Source organism: Solanum dulcamara, chromosome 5 (assembly GCF_947179165.1).
Source record: "Solanum dulcamara chromosome 5, daSolDulc1.2, whole genome shotgun sequence".
Classification (NCBI taxonomy): Eukaryota; Viridiplantae; Streptophyta; class Magnoliopsida; order Solanales; family Solanaceae; genus Solanum; species Solanum dulcamara.
In genome coordinates, this window is record NC_077241.1 from 50233123 (window position 1) to 50251510 (window position 18388).

The 18388-nt window shown below is 31.4% G+C and overlaps 1 protein-coding gene across 1 annotated transcript in view; it reads right to left on the bottom strand.

The window, feature by feature from the left end:
- The window catches only part of LOC129888314 (oxoglutarate-dependent flavonoid 7-O-demethylase 1-like), a 48891-nt gene extending 31613 nt beyond the window's left edge, over positions 1 to 17278 (bottom strand). Inside the window, exons 1-2 of the mRNA XM_055963316.1 lie at positions 17045 to 17278; positions 16420 to 16670 (exon numbers count right to left, since the gene is read on the bottom strand). Coding sequence (XP_055819291.1) covers positions 16420 to 16670; positions 17045 to 17173 — 380 coding nt within the window. The 5' untranslated portion in view covers positions 17174 to 17278. The remainder of the gene's footprint in view (positions 1 to 16419; positions 16671 to 17044) is intronic.
- Between the last annotated feature and the right edge of the window lie 1110 nt (positions 17279 to 18388).

Genomic DNA, 18388 nt, shown 5'->3' on the forward strand with positions numbered 1-18388 from the left:
ATGAGACTAAACAAGAGAGGGAGTACTATATAGGATTAAAACATAATTGTGAGTAAAAATCTATTTAAACAAACACTAAACCTATTTATCAACCTTTTTTTATCTAAACCACTTTATTTTGGGAAAAGAAATATCCATAAGGGAAAATCTTCTAGGAAAAGGAGAGAATCCAAGGAGAAACTCAAAAGGAAGTTTAAAAGAAAAACTTCTAAGGAACCTTCTTCTGATGAAACCTATTGGACATGTGGCAAAAAGGGTCATAGGTCTAACCAGTGTCCTAGAAACAAGAAGAAGGTAAATCATCTATGTTAGTCTCATCGCTAATGACCGCCTTTCTGGCTTGCCTACCTAAATTCGGGAATTATTCGGCATCTGGAAGACCGACACCTAGTGACATGAAACCTGATCACAGGAGAAAGAAATTCTATCGGAGTTCTTACTTCAGATGAGAAGTTTGTTCCTGATAAAAGGAAGTTGCAAACTTGGTGAAAACTACCACAACATCAGCAAAAGATAGAATGGTATAAAGCTACCTATTCGCTGACTCAAAGACTCTTTTTTAGAGACAAATGATTTAAAGATATTGAAAGATTCAAAATAGAGTTGAATTTTTTAAATGGTTTGAATGCTCTGGGATAAATTAATGATACCAAATCATCTCTTTAAGTCCTTATCAACAAATGGTACACCAAAGAACAGGTGATTGAAAGTGTTACTCCTCCTTTAGAAGGACTAGGCATTCCTTAAAGAAAGGAAATTCTCAAGGCTTCTCCCTTCAAAAAAACTATAGAAAATAATTCAGCTTTAATTACTGCGGGGGATGTCAACAAAATCCTCGAACAAAATAATTACACCAATCAAATTCTTCATGTTGTTTCCCAATAAATCAAAGAATCAAAAGGTAGTAATTATAAAGAAATCAGTTAGATTGGGGATAAACCAAGTTCTTCTAAGATTAGCTCCCAAATTAAGACTAATCCCATTTTAAAGATCCCAAAATTTTCAAAAGATGATTTTTCAAAACTCTCCGACAAATTCAGTCATTCCGCAGACCTTTTAGAAAGGATTATTGACCAATTATCTAAGCTTAATATTACTAACGGTAATAAGCTTAGCATAATAAATGATCGCCATCCTAATAAAATGAATTATTACTCCAGACCTTCCTTCCCAGATGTTCAATTTGAGGAAGATATTCTTCACCCAGTTTCATCTGCAGATGGAACAGGATTATCATAGTGGAATGTCGATGGAATGTCATAAAGCAAGATCTATGGAAAACTCCAGAAAATGGCTATGAATATCACGGTTTACAAGCTTAAAAATGTCAGTGATAAGCAAGCTACTGCTATGCTTATAATAGGTTTTACTGGAACATTAAAAAATTGATGTGATAATTATCCCACGGAGCAAAACAAAGCTGATATTCAGAATATTGTTACTGCTAAAACTGTTGTCAAAACAGAAAACAGACTAACAATCTCATCAAAAGTAGTGGTTGAAGATGACACCGCTACGCTAATATATAGCATAGAAAAGCATTTTATAGGTGAACCCCGCCTTTCCTAAGATAGAAATCTTGAAATCTTGAACAATTTATACTGCAAGAAATTAACAGATTTCAGATGGTATAAGGACGTGTTTATAACAGAAGCTATGATAAGAGCTGACTGCAATAATGATTATTGGAAAGAACACTTTTGTAGTGGTTTACCTCCTCATTTTGCTGAAAAATTTAGAACCCAAATAAGAAACAGATGTGAAGGGAAAATTTTCTATCCTATTCTCAACTATCTTATGTAGATCTTATCAGTAATTGTAGCAAATGATTTTGGAAAACAAGATGAAAATTCAGAATCTCCTAGGTACAAATCTGAGGTAGGCGTAGCAATGATTACAAAGATAAGACCTCAAAATTCACTTATTTTAATTAAATTAGTTATTAATAAAAAAAATCTTAACAAAACTTCTTTATTAGACAGCGGTGCAAATAGAAATTGTATTATTGAAGGTTTGATTCCGACCAAGTACCTCTCAAAAGGTACTACAAAATTATACAGCACTACCGCCGAACGCATCATGATTGATTTTAAACTATCAAACGCTTATATTTGTAACAGTGGTATTTGTCTCTCAAATGATTTTGTTATTACAAAAAACATTAATGAAGAGATTATTTTGGGCAAACCTTTTATTAATCAAATAAAACCTTATATTTTAGATTTTGATGCTATACGCACAAAGATTTTGAGAAAAGAAATTTTATTTTCTTTCATTAAAACCTTTTCTCATGAAGAAAGTACACTTTTACATAACCAATTGCTTTCAAAATGAATCTTATTTCTCTGCAGATTTATTTTCTTAAAGAAGATATTAAATTTAAGAAAATTGAGCAAATTTTCTCAGTTGATATCCATGATCCCAACGTTATGGATACCTTGACTCTTAATGTCAAAATCAAGAATATGAACAGTAAAATATATACTAGGAAAATTAAAGAATCATAAGTATTGTATGTAAAAGTAAGTAAAAAGTCAAGTAAATTATTCATAAGAGTGTTGGATTATATTGACAAACTGTGGAAGCTTGAACACATTCTACAAGAGTGAAATACTCAAAGAAAATATATGACTAAATTTTCTGATGATCTTCCAGAATGAGATCAGAAGTCTGTTATAGGAGAAAAGATAAGATAAGAGCATCTTCTTTGCTTCCCTTGATTGGTTGCTGAGATTGCGCCTTATCCTTATTGGGGTCCACTATTTTGAAACCGTGGGTTGTTTTTGCTGAAGTCTTTACCTTTATTGAAAGTTGTATGCCAACTGTTCTTACTTTAAAGTTGTCGGCAATAATTGTTCTTTTCACAAATATTTTTGAATATGCCAAACCTTTTTTTTAGTGGGTTTGCTTTCTACTGAGGGGTCTCATTTGATTTTTAATTAAAATAAATTACGTTTCTTTGAGACTCTTTTTTTTATAGATAATTCTGACTTTTTAAGTCTCTATCTGAAAGACTAGTAATTCCAATTTTTAATAACCTCAATTAGGATTATTAATCAAAGAAATTTAGATAAGACTGTGTTAAAGCCTTTAAATTTAGCATATCTCAATTGTCATCACTCTACGAAGAGGCTTTGTGAAGAAGATTCATAATAGCTTCTTTATCTGGATTATCATCTAGTTCAGACAAGGCTTTCTCGAACCTTTTCTTTAGATCACTCTTTGCTGGTAATTTCTTTGATGGGGAACCCTTCTGTGAGGATTGTTGTTGAGACTCTTTTGGAACTGGGGACCATCCTTTAATAAGGATAAATATTTTATCTTATCAAATTCGGCAATAACAAAAGTCCAACTAATAATATATGAAATCCTTTTTTAGATGAAATATTTATAAATTTTAATGTGCTCTAGTAAGTAGAAATATCCTACTCAATTTAAAATTGATTGAACTTTTCTAAAATAATTTTGGTAATACTTAGCAATTACCTCCAAAATAGTTCCACCATTAATAGAACCATCGAAGGATAACATATTTGGTCAGTTCAGGACTATATTTTACAAATCAAGTGTGAGAGGATGGTCGTAAATACAAAAATTTAAACCATGCATTTTTGTAATCATGCCAATTGAAAGATTGGGTCTATGTTCTCTGGAAAAATTAATAGGTGTATATAAATGCTCTACTAGCCATTCAAAAAGGGTTAAAATCTTTTTTATTGTAAAATTTGAATAGGCTATGCTATCCAGATCTAATTTATTTGTAAGTTCATGTTCTATTTCAATAGAACCTGTGTCAATAAGAATGAATTCGTAAAACTTTCTTGTATTCGGTGGATTCTCCATTTCCACGTAATTCCATTTCGTGTACAAGGGCTTAAACAAGTGCTTGACCTCATATCCTTCATACTCTTTGTCTAGAGTAAGATTAAATAGACCTGCAAAGACACAAGGTCAAATTTTTCTTTAAGTTTTTGATTTTGAACTACTGCTAGTGACACAACGTCAGAGAAGCTCTCCAGAGTTTTCATGGCATAACTATCCTTGGGTAGAGTTTGGAAAAATCTCTATTTTCCTGAAGGGGAATAGGAACTAGGTTCTTCATCTTTTATAAATGATTTTTTCATAATTAAAAGTTTTGATGAAGAGCCTGTTGGTGGCGGCAAAGGTGGATATAAGGTTGGGCTTATGGGTGGTAGTTGTGCCAAGGTTGAATATCTATTCTGGTCATTCAGTGATGACCTGTTTGCAAAAGGTTTATTTGATGGCATTTTGTTCACCTCTTTTTCCTTAAAGGGATTGTTTGATGTTGGTTGTCCTGTAGACATCATGTTTTTTCCTACAAGAATTTTCTAGTTAGAAAATCCGGGAGAGAATTGTCTTCTCCCTTTAGAAATTTAATTTGAAAATCAAAGTTGGATAATCAAGCTTTCCATCTAGTAAAATTTGTTTAGAGACAAGATTTTTAACATCTTTTTGCAAGATATCTTTAGCAGATTTACAATCTACTCTAAGCAAGATTCTTTGTTAATAGGATCATCTAGAAATTTAGTTAATGCAAAGAATTATAGAAAGAATTTCTTTCTTGACAGTACTATCATTCTTTTTGCGTAGAATTCCAAATTTTAGAAGTATAACAAACTAATTGATTCGTCGATTCAGGGAATTTCCTTTGTTTAAGAGTTCCTCGGTAACCATTATCCGAAGCATCAGTCTCTACTATCATAAAATAATCAAGGTTAGGAATACCTAAACAAGGAAGGTTCTTGACCATTTCTTTGATTTTGATGACAGCAGAGATTTGCTCCTTTGTCCAAGGAACAGGATTTTTTCTTTAACCTATCATAAAGGGGTTTGCAGATCTACCTTACTTTAGGGATAAAATCTGCAACATAATTAAGGCTTCCTAAAATCCTTTGCATCTGATTTTTATCAGTAATAAAATCAGGAAATTTGTCAGAAAATTCAATGGCCCTGCAAATAAGTTTATAAGTTCATTGATACAAATCATGGCCAAGAAATTAAATCTGTATTTGAAAAAGCTTAATCTTTTTAGCACTAACAACAAGACCATTGTGCTTGACAATTTTAAAGAAAATATTTCATGTTTAAAATGAGAATCAATGTCCTCATAAAATACTAACACATCATCGATATAGACTATCGAGATATGGCTAATATGATTAAAAATGCTATTCATTATGTTTTGAATGTTGTTGCCTTGGAACTTTGTACGGATCAAGAGCTAAAGGAACAACTTAAGAAAGAGCAAAATTTATCTTCAACAGAATGTGGCAGTCTTTGTCAAGATTTTGGATTCCCTTACTAAAACCTCCTTCCGCATGAAAAGTGGGCAAAAGGAAAAGAACAACTAGAAACTATGTCCATAAGGGGAAATCTTCTAGGAAAAGGAGAGAATCCAACGAGAAACCCAAAAGAAAGTTTAAAAAAAAACTTCTAAGAAACCCTCTTCTGATGAAACCTATTGGACATGTGGCAAAAAGGGTCAAAGGTCTAACCAGTGAACTAGAAATAAGAAGAAGAAGAAGGAGGTTAATCTTCTTGGGGTCGACGAAGAGACCAAACAAAAACTCTTCTCTATCATTGAGAAAGAAAAATTTGAATCAGAATACTCCTCTGAATAGGAGCATGAGGAAAGAGACAATGAGTTTCTTAATGTCGCTCAAAATTTAGAATCTGTAAGTACTTACAGTAGCCTCGCCAATGGCCCAGTCTACTTTAACTTCTATCCCAACTTCTCAATTGATATTCATGATCCCAATGTTATGAATACCTTGAATCTTAATATCAAAACCAAGAATATGAACAGTAAAGTAGATACCAAGGAAATAGTTGTAATATATCAGGCATATTACAAGCTTATGAAAATCACTATAGCCCCAAAGGCTATAACCGCTAGCGTCAAAGAAGTAACTATGCTCATGGAAGCAAACCAAGAGCACAGTACTACCTTCATTCCTCGCCTCCTTAAATGGAACAATATCCTTGCAGATGAAGAGTGGAAATTTGACTCTATCACGAACCCTTTACTTGTTCAACCCGAACAGTCACAAATCGACAGGGTTATTCAATTTTCATATGGATCTATTAATCGTAAATTTTTAAGATTCAATTCTCAAAGTCAAGCTTCTTCAAGTAGAAGGATGTCTTCGGCAAGACCTTCTTCTTTTGACCCCCGGGAGGAAGATGACTCCACTAACAACCTTGAGCATGGAAAATTTCACTGCGTGGATTTTTTCAAAACTATCCCTAAATTTTACAATGAGGCAACTACCCTTGGAAGCCCTACACTTAGTGACATGAAATCTGATCACGGTAGAAAAGATTCTATCGAAGATCTTACTTCAGATGAGAAGTTTGTTCCTTATAAAAGGAAGTTGCAAAATTGATGGAAACTACCGAGCATCAGCAAAAGGTTGAATGGTATAAAGCTACCTATTCACTGACTCAGAAACTCTCTTTTAGAGATAAATGGTTTAAAGACATGGAAAGATTCAAAGCAGAGATTGAATTTTTCAAATGGTTTGAATGCTCTGGACAAATTAATGATACCAAATCATCTATTCAAGTCCTTATCAACAAATGATACACCAAAGAACAGGTGATTGAAAATGTTACTTCTCCTTTAGAAGGACTAAGCATTCCTTATAGAAAGGAAATTCTCAAGGCTTCTCCCTTCAAAAAACCTGTTAAAAAGAATTCAGCTTTGGTTATTGCGGGGAATGTCAACAAAATCGTCGAACAAAATAATTACACCAATCAAATTCTTCATTTTTCCCTAAAAAATCAAAGAATCAAAAAGGTAGTAATTCTAAAGGAATCAGTCAGATTGGGGATAAACCAAGTTCTTCTAAGAGTAGCTCCCAAATTGAGACTAATCCCATTTTTAAGATCCCATAATTTTAAAATGATGATTTTTCAAAACTTTTCGATAAATTCAGTCATTCTGCAGACCTTTTAGAAAGGATTTATGATCAATTATCTAAGCTTAATATTACTAACGGTAATAAAATTAGCCTAATAAATGATCGCCATCCTAATAAAAGAAATTATTACTCTAGACCTTCCTTCCCAAATGTTCAATTTGAGGAAGATATTCTTCATCTAGCTTTATCTGCAGATGGAACGGAATTATCATTGTGAAATATCGATGGAATGCTACTATGCTTATAGCAGGTTTTAATGGAACATTAAAAAATTGGTGGGACAATTATCTCACGGAGCAAAACAAAGTTGAGATTCAGAGTACTGTTACTACTAAAACTGTTGTCAAAATAGAAAATGAACTGACAAACTCATCTGAGGTAGTAGTTGAAGATGCCACTGCTACGCTAATATATAGCATAGCAAAGCATTTCGTAGGTGAACCCCGCCTTTTCCAAAATAGAAGTCTTGAAATTTTGAACAATTTATACTGCAAGAAATTAACAGATTTCAGATGGTATAAGGATATGTTTATAACCAAAGTTATGATAACAGCTAACTGCAATAATGATTATTGAAAAGAACGCTTTCTTAGTGGTTCACCTCTTCATTTTGCAGAAAAAGTTAGAGCCAAAATAAGAGACGGATGTGAAGGGAAAATTCCCTATTCTCAACTCTCTTATGGAGATCTTATCAACATTATCAATGTTGTTGCCATGGAACTTTGCAAGGACCTAAATCTAAAGGAACAGCTTAAGAAAGAACAAATGTTATGTTCAACAGAACTTGGCAGTTTTTGTCAAAATTTTGGATTCCCTTTACTAAAACCTCCTTCCACACGAAAAGTGGGTAAAAAGAAAAGAACAAACGGAAACTATGTCCATAAGGGAAAATATTCTAGGAAAGGTGAGAATCCAAAGAGAAACCCAAAAGAAAGTTTTAAAAAAACTTCTAAGGAACTCTCTTCTGATGAAACCTGTTGGAATGTGGCAAAAAGGATCATAGGTCTAACCAGTGTCCTAGAAACAAAAAGAAGAAGAAGGAGGAGGTTAATCTTCTTGAGGTCGATAAAGAGACCAAACAAAAACTCTTCTCTATCATTGAGGAAGAAGAATATGAATCAGAATACTCCTCTGAAGAGGAGAATGAGGAAAGCGACAATGATTTTCTTAATGTCGCTCAAAATTTAGAATCTAATAAAGAATGCAATTGCAGTGAAGCATGTTTTCTTTGTGATAGTTAATCTATCAAAGTTATCTCGAAAAGTTCACCAGAAACTTTGTTCTCAATAATTGAAAATATCAAAGATGAAGATGTTAGGAAAAGGTACCTCATGGAATTACAGAAATTGGTTACTCGACAACAAGAGGAGGAACCTAAAGTAATTCCATTCAGCATGAAACAAATCATGCATAAATTTGATTCTAAGAAGGAAGAACCTTCAATTGAAGAAGTTCGTGGAGAATTCAATCTCTTTAAGAGATAATTAGAGAGGTGAAAGCAAGACGTAACAAAATTTAGATTGACGCTCTCTCAGAACAAGTTCTAAAAAGAGCTAGCATCCAAGAAGAAGGAACAACTTCAAAAGAAATTGCAGCAAATGATTTTGGGGAAGAAGATGAAAGTCCATAGTCTCCCAGGTACGAATCTGAGGCAGGCGTAGCAATGATTACAAAGATAAGACCTCAAAGTTCTCATATTTTAATTAAATTAGTTATTAATAAAAAATTTATACTTAACAAAATTGCTTTGTTAGACAGCGGTATAGATAGAAATTGCATTGTTGAAGATTTCATTCAAACCAAGTACCTCCCCAAAGGTACTACAAAATTATACAGCGCTACAGGCGAACGCATCATGATTGATTTTAAATTATCAAACGCTCATATTTGCAACAATAGTATTTTCTCTCAAATGAATTTGCTATTACAAAAAACATTAGTGAAGAGATTATTTTGGGCATACCTTTTATTACTCAAATAAAACCTTATATTTCAGCTTTTATTGTTATACGCACAAAGATTTTGGGAAAAGAAATTTCATTTCCTTTCATTAAAACCCTTTCTCATGAAGATCGTAAATTTTTGCACAAACAAACTACTTTCAAAATAAATCTCTCAGCAGATTTGTTTTCTTAAAGAAGATATTAAAATCAAAAAAATTGAATAAATTTTAAAAACTCCAAAAATGATAACTAAGATTGTCAATCTCCAAAAGACTTTCCAACAAGAAATTTCCTCCAATTTTCCTATGTTTTTTTGAAATGCAAAGGCCATACTGTTGATTTACCATATATTGATGGATTCAATGAAAAGGTCATTTCAATGAAAGTTAGGCACATTCAGATGAACCATGAATTAATAGAAATTTGTAAAAAGGAGATTAATACTTTTTTGGCTAATAAAATTATTAGACCCTCTAAATCTCCTTGGAGTTGTTCGGCCTTTGACGTTAACAACGCAGCTGAGAAAGAACGTGGTTCTCCAAGACTTGTTATTAATTATAGACCTTTAAACAAAGCTTTAAAATGAATTAGATATCCAATTCCTAATAAAAGGGATCTTTTAAAACAAACTTTTAAAGCAAATATTTACAGCAAGTTTGAAATGAAATCAGGCTTTTGGCAAATTCAGATATCTGAAAAGGATAAATACAAAACTACTTTCAATTTCCGTTTAGACAATATCAATGGAATGTTATGCCTTTGGCATTAAAAATGCCCCTTCTGAATTTCAAAACATAATGAATAGCATTTTTAATCATATTAGCCATATCTCGATAGTCTATATCGATGATGTGTTAATATTTTCTGAAGACATTGATTCTCATTTCAAATATTTAAATATTTTCTTTAAAATTATCAAGCACAATGGTCTTGTTGTTAGTGCTAAAAATATTAAGCTTTTTTCAAACACAGATTTGATTTCTTAGCCATTATTTGTATCAATGCACTTATAAACCTATTTGCAGGGCCATTGAATTTTCTGATAAATTTCCTACTGATAAAACTCAGTTGCAAAGGTTTTTAGGAAGCTTTAATTATGTTGCAGACTTTAACCCCAGAGTAAGGCAAATCTGCAAACCCCTTTATGATAGGTTAAAGAAAAAACTTGTTCCTTGGACAAAGGAGCAATTCTCTAGTGTCATCAAAATCAAAGAAATGGTCAAGAGCCTTCCTTGTTTAGGTATTCCTAACCCTAATTATTTTATGATAGTAGAGATTGATGCTTCAAATAATGGTTACAGAGAAATTCTTAAACAAAGAAAATCCCCTGAATCGACAGAGCAATTAGTTCGTTATACTTCTGGAATTTGAAATTCGGCGCAAAAGAATTATAGTATTGTCAAGAAGGAAATTCTTTCTATAGTTCTTTGCACTACTAAATTTCAAGATGATCTTATTAACAAAGAATTCTTGCTTAGAGAAGATTGTAAATCTGCTAAAGATATCTTGCAAAAAGATGTTAAAAATCTTGTCGCTAAACAAATATTTGCTAGATGGCAAGCTTTATTATCCAACTTTGATTTTCAGATTGAATTTCTAAAGGGAGAAGACAATTCTCTCCCAGATTTTCTAACTAGAAAATTCTTGTAGGGAAAAACATTAGACCCACAGGACGGCCAGCATCAAATAGTCCCTTTAAGAAAAATGAGATGAACAAAATGCCATCAGCTAAACCTTTAGCAATCGGGTCATCACTAAATGACCAGAATAGAAATTCAGCCTTGGCACAACTGTTACCCATAAACCCAACCTTATATCCACCTTTGCCACCAATAGGCTCTTCATCAAATCTTTTAATTATGAAAAAATCATTTCTGAAAGACTAAGAACCTAGTTTTTATTCACCTTCAGGAAAAAAGAGCTTTTTTCAAACTCTAATCAAGGATAGTTATGCCATGAAAACTCCGAAGAGCTTCGCTGAATCTGTGTCATCAGTAGCAGTTCAAAATCAAAAAGTTAAAAGAAAATTTTGACCTTGTTTCTTTGCAGGTCTCTCCATTCCTTACTCTAGACAAAGAGTATGAAGGATATGAGGTCTAGCACTTGCTTAAGCCCTTGTACACGAACAGAAATTATATGGATATAGAGAATCTACTTAAGACAAGAAAGTTTTACGAACTCATTCTTGTTGACACAGGTTCTATTGAAATAGAACATGAACTTACAAATAAATCAGATCCAGATAGCATAGCCTATTCAAAATTTACAATCAAAAAAATTTTAATCCCTTTTGAATGGCAAGTAGACCATTTACATACACCTATTAATTTGTCTAGAGAACATAGACCCCAAACTTCAATTGGCATGATTACAAAAATGCATGGTTTAAATTTTTGTATTTATGACCATCTTCTCACAGCTGGTTTGTAAAATACAGTCCTGAACTGACTAAATTTGTTATCCCTCAATGGTTCTATGAATGGTGGAACTATTTTGGAGGTAATCGCCAAGTAGTACCAAAATTATTTTTAGAAAAGTTCAATCAATTTCAAATTGAGCAGGCTATTTCTACTTTACCAAAACACATTAAAATGTGTAAATATTTCATCCAAAAAAGGATTTCACATATTATTAGTTGGACTTTTGTTATTACTGAATTCGACATGATCAAATATTTATCGAAAGAAGTCCTTATTAAAGGATGGTCCCCAGTTCCAAAAGCGCCTCAACAACAATCCTCGCAGAAGGGTTCCCCATCAAAGAAATCACCAGCAAAGAGCTAAAGAAATGGTTGTAAAAAGCCTTGTCTGAACTAGATGATAACCCATATGAAGAAGCTATTATGAATCTTCTTACCGAAGCCTCTTCGCAGAATGATGACAATGGAGATATGCTAAATCCAAAGGTTTTAGCACAGTCTTATCTAAAGCTCTTTGATTAATAATCCTAATTGATGTTATTAAAAATTGGAATAATTAGTCTTTCAGATAGAGACTTAAAAAGTCAGAATTATCTAGAAAGAAAAAGAAGAGTCTCAAAACGTTTGGCATATTCGGAAATATTTGTGAAAAGAACAATTATTGCCGATAACTTTAAAGTAAGAACAGTTGGCATACAACTTTCAATAAAGCTAAACACTTCAGTAAAAGTAGCCTACGTTTTCAAAATAGTGGACCCCAATAAGGATAAGGCGCAATCTCAGCATTATCAATATTTATCAACCTTTTTTATCTAAACCACTTTATTTTGGTGTGTGTGTATATATATATATATAATATTAATTGAATGTTTACAAATAAATAGATAATAATTTTTTATAATTAAATTTTAAAATATTGATAAATAAATAAAAAATATTAGTTAAATTTAATTTAAAATTTGATTGCCTGTTATAAAATTTAAGAATAAGGTAAATATTTTTACTTTATTGTTAAAAAACTTTTGTTAAAAATATAATATGACATGACATTTCATTAAGAAAGAGGAATATATTTTGAGAAAAACAAAAGATAATTAAATAATATTATGATCCTAAAACATAAAAATGATATTACAATGCAACTTTTCAAACACGGTGCTATCTAAAGAATTTACTCCAAAATTTTGAGGCAGGAAACAATGTTTAAAGAAAAAGAGAAAATAGTCAAATGCCCCCCTAACCTATTACCGGATTCTCAACTACACATCGATACTTCACAGGAGTCTTATTAACCCCCTAAATTATTTCAAAATGTAATTAACTTCACCCTAAAATACAATACCCAAATTTGTTGTGTGTGGTGAAAGACACACACCAATCCATATTTAACATGTGTATTTTCTGTTTATTTTTGTTTTTTATTTACTTTCTTCCTCATTCTTCTTCTTTTAATCACATTTTCACTATCTTTTCACCATTAAAATAATATTAAAGATTCTTCTAAATATAACTAAAATGAAAAAAAAATGGTCAATTTTCTGAAAAACTTTATCAAGAATCTTCTTCTAATGATGAATTCGAACAAAAAAGTATTGTTGAAAATACAAATTCATCAAATGGTTTGAAAAAAAAATCAACCTTTTTGCAAAGGATGAACAAGAAATTGAGTTTCTTTTATTTCTTCTTTGATAGTAAATTGAGTGTAAATAAAGTTAAAAATTCATCTTCTTAGTTTTTTGGCTTCCTTTTCTGCGTCGATTATTTCCTCGCCATCACCGGCGTAGTCAATTCATCAAAGATAGATGTATTTTGGCTTGTATTTCTTTTTTACCATGGTAGTGAGTGAGGGAAAGTAATTACCATTTACCTCCATTAAAGTGGAGGTCATTTTATTTTTAAAAAATAAATAAATAGAAAAATAAAATATAAATTATTTAACTATAACAAAAATATAATAAAATTATTTTTTACATGACTTTTTGCTTCTCACTCTCTCAAAGAGAGTGAAATGCACTATCTGTGCCAACTCAACATTTAAGAGGTAATTTATTCCACCTTAAAATAGTTTAAGGATGTTATAGAACTTCCATGAAATAAAAATATATAGTTAAAAATTTGGTAATAGATTAGAGGGGCATCTGACTATTTATATTCAAAGAAAAGAAAGAAGCAACTAAAATGAATAAGGTCAATTTTGGTGCCGGCACTGGCCATGTCATCATACCTTTCCGGTCATTAAAGTCTATAAAGTTGATTACAGTTACCAAAATATACAGAAAAAACTATGGTAATAATAAAATAGAAACATAAGGATAGAAAGGCCAATGGGAAAAGGCATAAACTATTATGGCGACCTATTACACGTCTAAACTACCTAAAAGTAAAATTATTACCCATCTACAACTGAAGTGACAAAAGAAGGACCAACGCGTCATTCAGATACAAGTCAATTAAAAAAAATAAAAAAACAAAACCACCCCACCCCCACATACTTTCTTCTTCACACTCACCTACTCTCTTCTTCTTCACACCCACCATCATTTACTCGCATTTTGAATCTTGATCTTTTTTCTTTCAAAACCTATTAAAGTAAAATATATATATAAAAAGAATTACCCCACACCTACGTCCTTTCTTCTTCACACCCACCTACCCTCTTCTTCTTTACACCACCTCTATTTACTCTCCATTTTGAATCTTGATTTTTTATTTCTTTCAAAACCCATTAAGAAGAAGAAGAAGAATTCTTCTCCCCATTTTGATAGAGAAGACGATTGCGGGGGTGGGGGAGGGGGGAGAGGTCGGATGGGTGGTTAATAACTAATTAGGAGTTAATTAGTATAAAATATAGTTAATAAAAGAAAAATTAATTAATAAAGAAAAGAAAAACAATATATCAAAAATCGGATGGGTAGTTAATAATAATTAGTATAAAATAAAATTTAATTAATAAAGAAAAAAAAGAAAAGAAATATAAAAAATCGGATGGGTGGTTAATAATTGATGGGTAGTTAATAATTAATTAGGATCTAATTAGTATAAAATATAATTAATAAAAAAAATTAATTAATAAATAAAAAAGAAAAGAAATATAAAAATTTGACATTAAGACCTTCTAAAGTACAGGAAAAAAATAAATTAATTTCTGAACAGTTGGTCATTGATATTTGTACCGATCATCCTAGTGCTTTTTGGAATAGAAAAAAGCATATAGTAAATCTTCCATATGAAGACAATTTCTGTGAAAGTGACATCCCCACTAAGTCAGGTCCTTGTCAAATGAATGTGGAGTTAGTGAAATTTTGTAAAAAAAAGATTGATAATCGGAAAGATTTTAATGAACCAAGTATGTTGTGTTTATCATTATTATAATAAAAGACTTTATTGAATTCTTGGATATAATCTCAGTATGTCAAATTAATGTTCACGTTATTAAAACAAACTTGTCTTTCATTCATCGTGGAGATTCCCCACTCTTCAACGGATATAATCTGTTTGATGATCACTTTTGAGAAGTTAATAAATATTCTCTTATAATGTGAAATGTTGAAAATCAGCACTTTCATTTTTTATTAATATGTTCGAGTCTTATATGACTCTTTTGGAAAATATAATCCCCGTACCAAATACCTCTAAGAGTTTTTCGAACTCTTTCTGCAAATAAAGGGGGAAGTCCATCAATAAATTTGGTCTTTCAATGAGTAATATTACTTTCAGGCAAGTTCATTACTCAACTTAAAAATGTGTTTTTATACCACCTAAATTCTCCTAAATTTCTACAACGAAGTCCATTTAGAAGAGTTCTAAGAGTTTCATTTTGATTGATAAATCTACCATTAAAATGTTCTAAAATGGTTAAAATCAGTGTATAAACTGCGTCTTGTCGAATATTTTTGACAGGTCTTTGAGACGTTCCTTCTTCAGAAACAACAACCCCTGTAGTTACTTCTCATTTTATTGAAGTAGTAATGACAGTGCGAGCATCTTCTAATAAAAAAATTATCCCACCAACCTTGTAGTTGGCCCGTAAATTCTGCCACTATCATTTTACAAGTGGTATGATCATCATTATGATTTGTGGATTTACAAATAGTAGCATACATCAACATTCGATGTAAAAAATGGAGACTTGTCTATCAGTTAAGCCATCAACATTCCATTCAAAAATTGATACAAAAACCATATATAATTATGGTTGGTTTGATAAATTTTCAACCAAACAATTAATAAAAACAACTGAACAATCATTAGCTCTTAATTCGACAATCATTGATGAGTTCTATTGAATCAACTGTGGCATATGGTCCAGTATACTTCAATACACAACATAATCTTTAATTATTTGTGTCTGATATCAATATTTTTGATGCATTAACATTAAATGTTAAAACACATAAAAACTTGGATGGGTGATTAATAATTAATTAGGAGCTAATTAATATAAAATATAGTTAATAAAGAAAAAGTTAATTAATAAAGAAAAGAAAAGAAAAAAATATTAAAAATCGGATGGATAGTTAATAATTAATTATGAGTTAATTAGTATAAAATATAGTTAATAAAAGAAAAGTAATTAATAAAGAAAAAAATAAAAAATAAAAAAAATTATAATTTCTGACGTGGTGATGACGTGGCACTGACGTGACGCCACGTGGCAGCGAATGTAATACACCACATACTGTGAGAGTGGTGGTATACATTCAGGCGTGTAATAGTTTTACTTTTAGATAGTTTAAATGTGTAATAGATCGTTATAATAGTTAAATGTATAATTGACGACTTCAGAGGAGAATTTATGCATTTTCCGAAAGGCCAATGCCAAAAGTAGTAGTACTACTATTGATTGGACACAAGTGAATTACGAAAAGTCACTTGTTTTTCTGTAAATTGGGACAATGGCACAATCTTGAATGCCTGAATATACAACACTCTTAAGCATATTTTATGTAAATTCCAAAAATACCCTCGTGATTTTTGACAAACATATTGACTGTGAAGTGTGTGCTTATTGAAATTTATATAATGTTGAGAATACAATTAAAAACAAAAAATTTAGACCAACAATTTATCCATACAATTATTGTCATTTAGAGAGAGAGAGAGAGAGGGGTACCTTAATGAGACGGGAAGCTTAGGAAACAAGTGGGGTTTTCTCAAATGGGAAGGGAGATTGAGCATGTAAAGTTTGCCTATCCTGCTGTTTATGTTTTGATCGTCAGATGACACTAACACCTGACCATATCCTTCCATATTTCCTTCAATTTGGTCAAACTTGTTCTTCTCTTCCATGGATAAATTGAAGAACCCTTCCACTTCTAATTTCACTTTCTCTAATACTGAACAACTCACTCCATGATTCATCATCTGAATATAAAACTTATAAATTATCATCACTAAAATATCACTATTTTATGTGAAATATGTTCAGCGTATATTTTCACAAATATTTTAATTGAATTAGTTAGAAATTATTTCATATAGAAAATTAGGAAGTTTTTCACTATTTTAGTGAAAAATTGTTTCCAAAAAGTGAGGTTATTCAATGAAAAATCATGTTCTATAATATAAGTTTTCTACGGATTCGCGGTGAAAAAAAAATCTTTAATTATTTCGAATAGTGTATTATACCTTCAAAGGATTGAATGAAATTAATTTTGAAGGAGAGCTAGGTTTAACATGTAAACCAAGAAGGCATCAATTAAAGAGCTACTTTTTTTTCTGATATTAAAAATATATACCTGAAAGAATCCCCAAGCTTTGCAAGCAAGATGAAGCTTGTCAAGTTCTGGATGATCATTAGCCAGCAACATTTCCATATCAATTAATGGAATTTGAGACAACATGGAAGGTAATAAATTGGAAGCCATTGGTTCCTCTTGATCCAGGTGTACCTACATTCTCTTTAACGTAAGCCACTTCCATCGCTATGCCTTCTTTCAAGAGCAAATTAAATGAATTTAATTGGAAACTTATCGCCCCATCACCTTGCACCAAACACGTCCTATTAATTATTGGCGCACTTTGCCATCGAGTGGCTGTGGAAATTTAATGAAAAAAAATAAATACTCCCTTCATCCTAAAATAAATTTTACTTTAGCAAAAAAATAAAATCATCTTAAAATAAGAATTCTTTTCTACAAATTTAAGATTAAAAAAATTATATATTTTTTATCTATTAATTTTTACTCCATTTTTTAAAATAATGTTTAGTTCTCAATAAATATTTATTCAATAAAAATATTATGATAAACTATGCATTATATTTATTAATTTTTAATAGACGTGATTTTTATTAAAATGATGCTTATTTTATGATAGTGGAAATTAAAAAAAAACACGCAAAATTGAAAATGAAACACAAGAAGAATCTTTAGAAGGAAGTCCATCGTATTCCAGCTTTCAGAACAATTACATAGGATACTAGATAAAGTATATAGTATAATGGAAGAAATGTCGTAACTTATAACTTACCTTCGACTTAATTTACAAATCGGAACAAGACAATAATAAGAAAGAAAGATATATACCTTCGTATGCAATTATGAGATAAATTGTATAAGGTTTTGACATTATAAGAAATTAGCTACGCTCTTTACGTGCCTAAAAGTTGTTGCCTAATGTTGCCAAAATATCCTTAGCATACCTAATGGTAGTTGCCATAAGAATTTCTGATTCTAGTGGTGCATTTAGTTGCCTCAAAATCCTTTCTTTCAATGACCTTAATCGCAACAAAAGTTGTATGGGATAAATTCGGATCTAGTGAAAGGAGCGAACCACATCATGATACGTGGCGAAATCAAATACGAAAAAACGTATGTGGCAACCTGGGAGAATGAAAGAGCCCATCCTCAATAGATCACAAAGAACCTTGAATGTAAACTCTTGTAGGAGTGCCAAGTGACGGGCGATCAGACCCTCACGATCTCAACAATCAATCTCAAGTCAAGTTGTACGCTCACCTTCTCCAATCAGCTTAAGTTGAAACCTCACAACACAAGTACGTGCTATGACATACATACACTTTTCAGTGCCAAAGCAGGTCGACATTAGACATTGAGGTGGCAACCATGGCTTGGCATTTT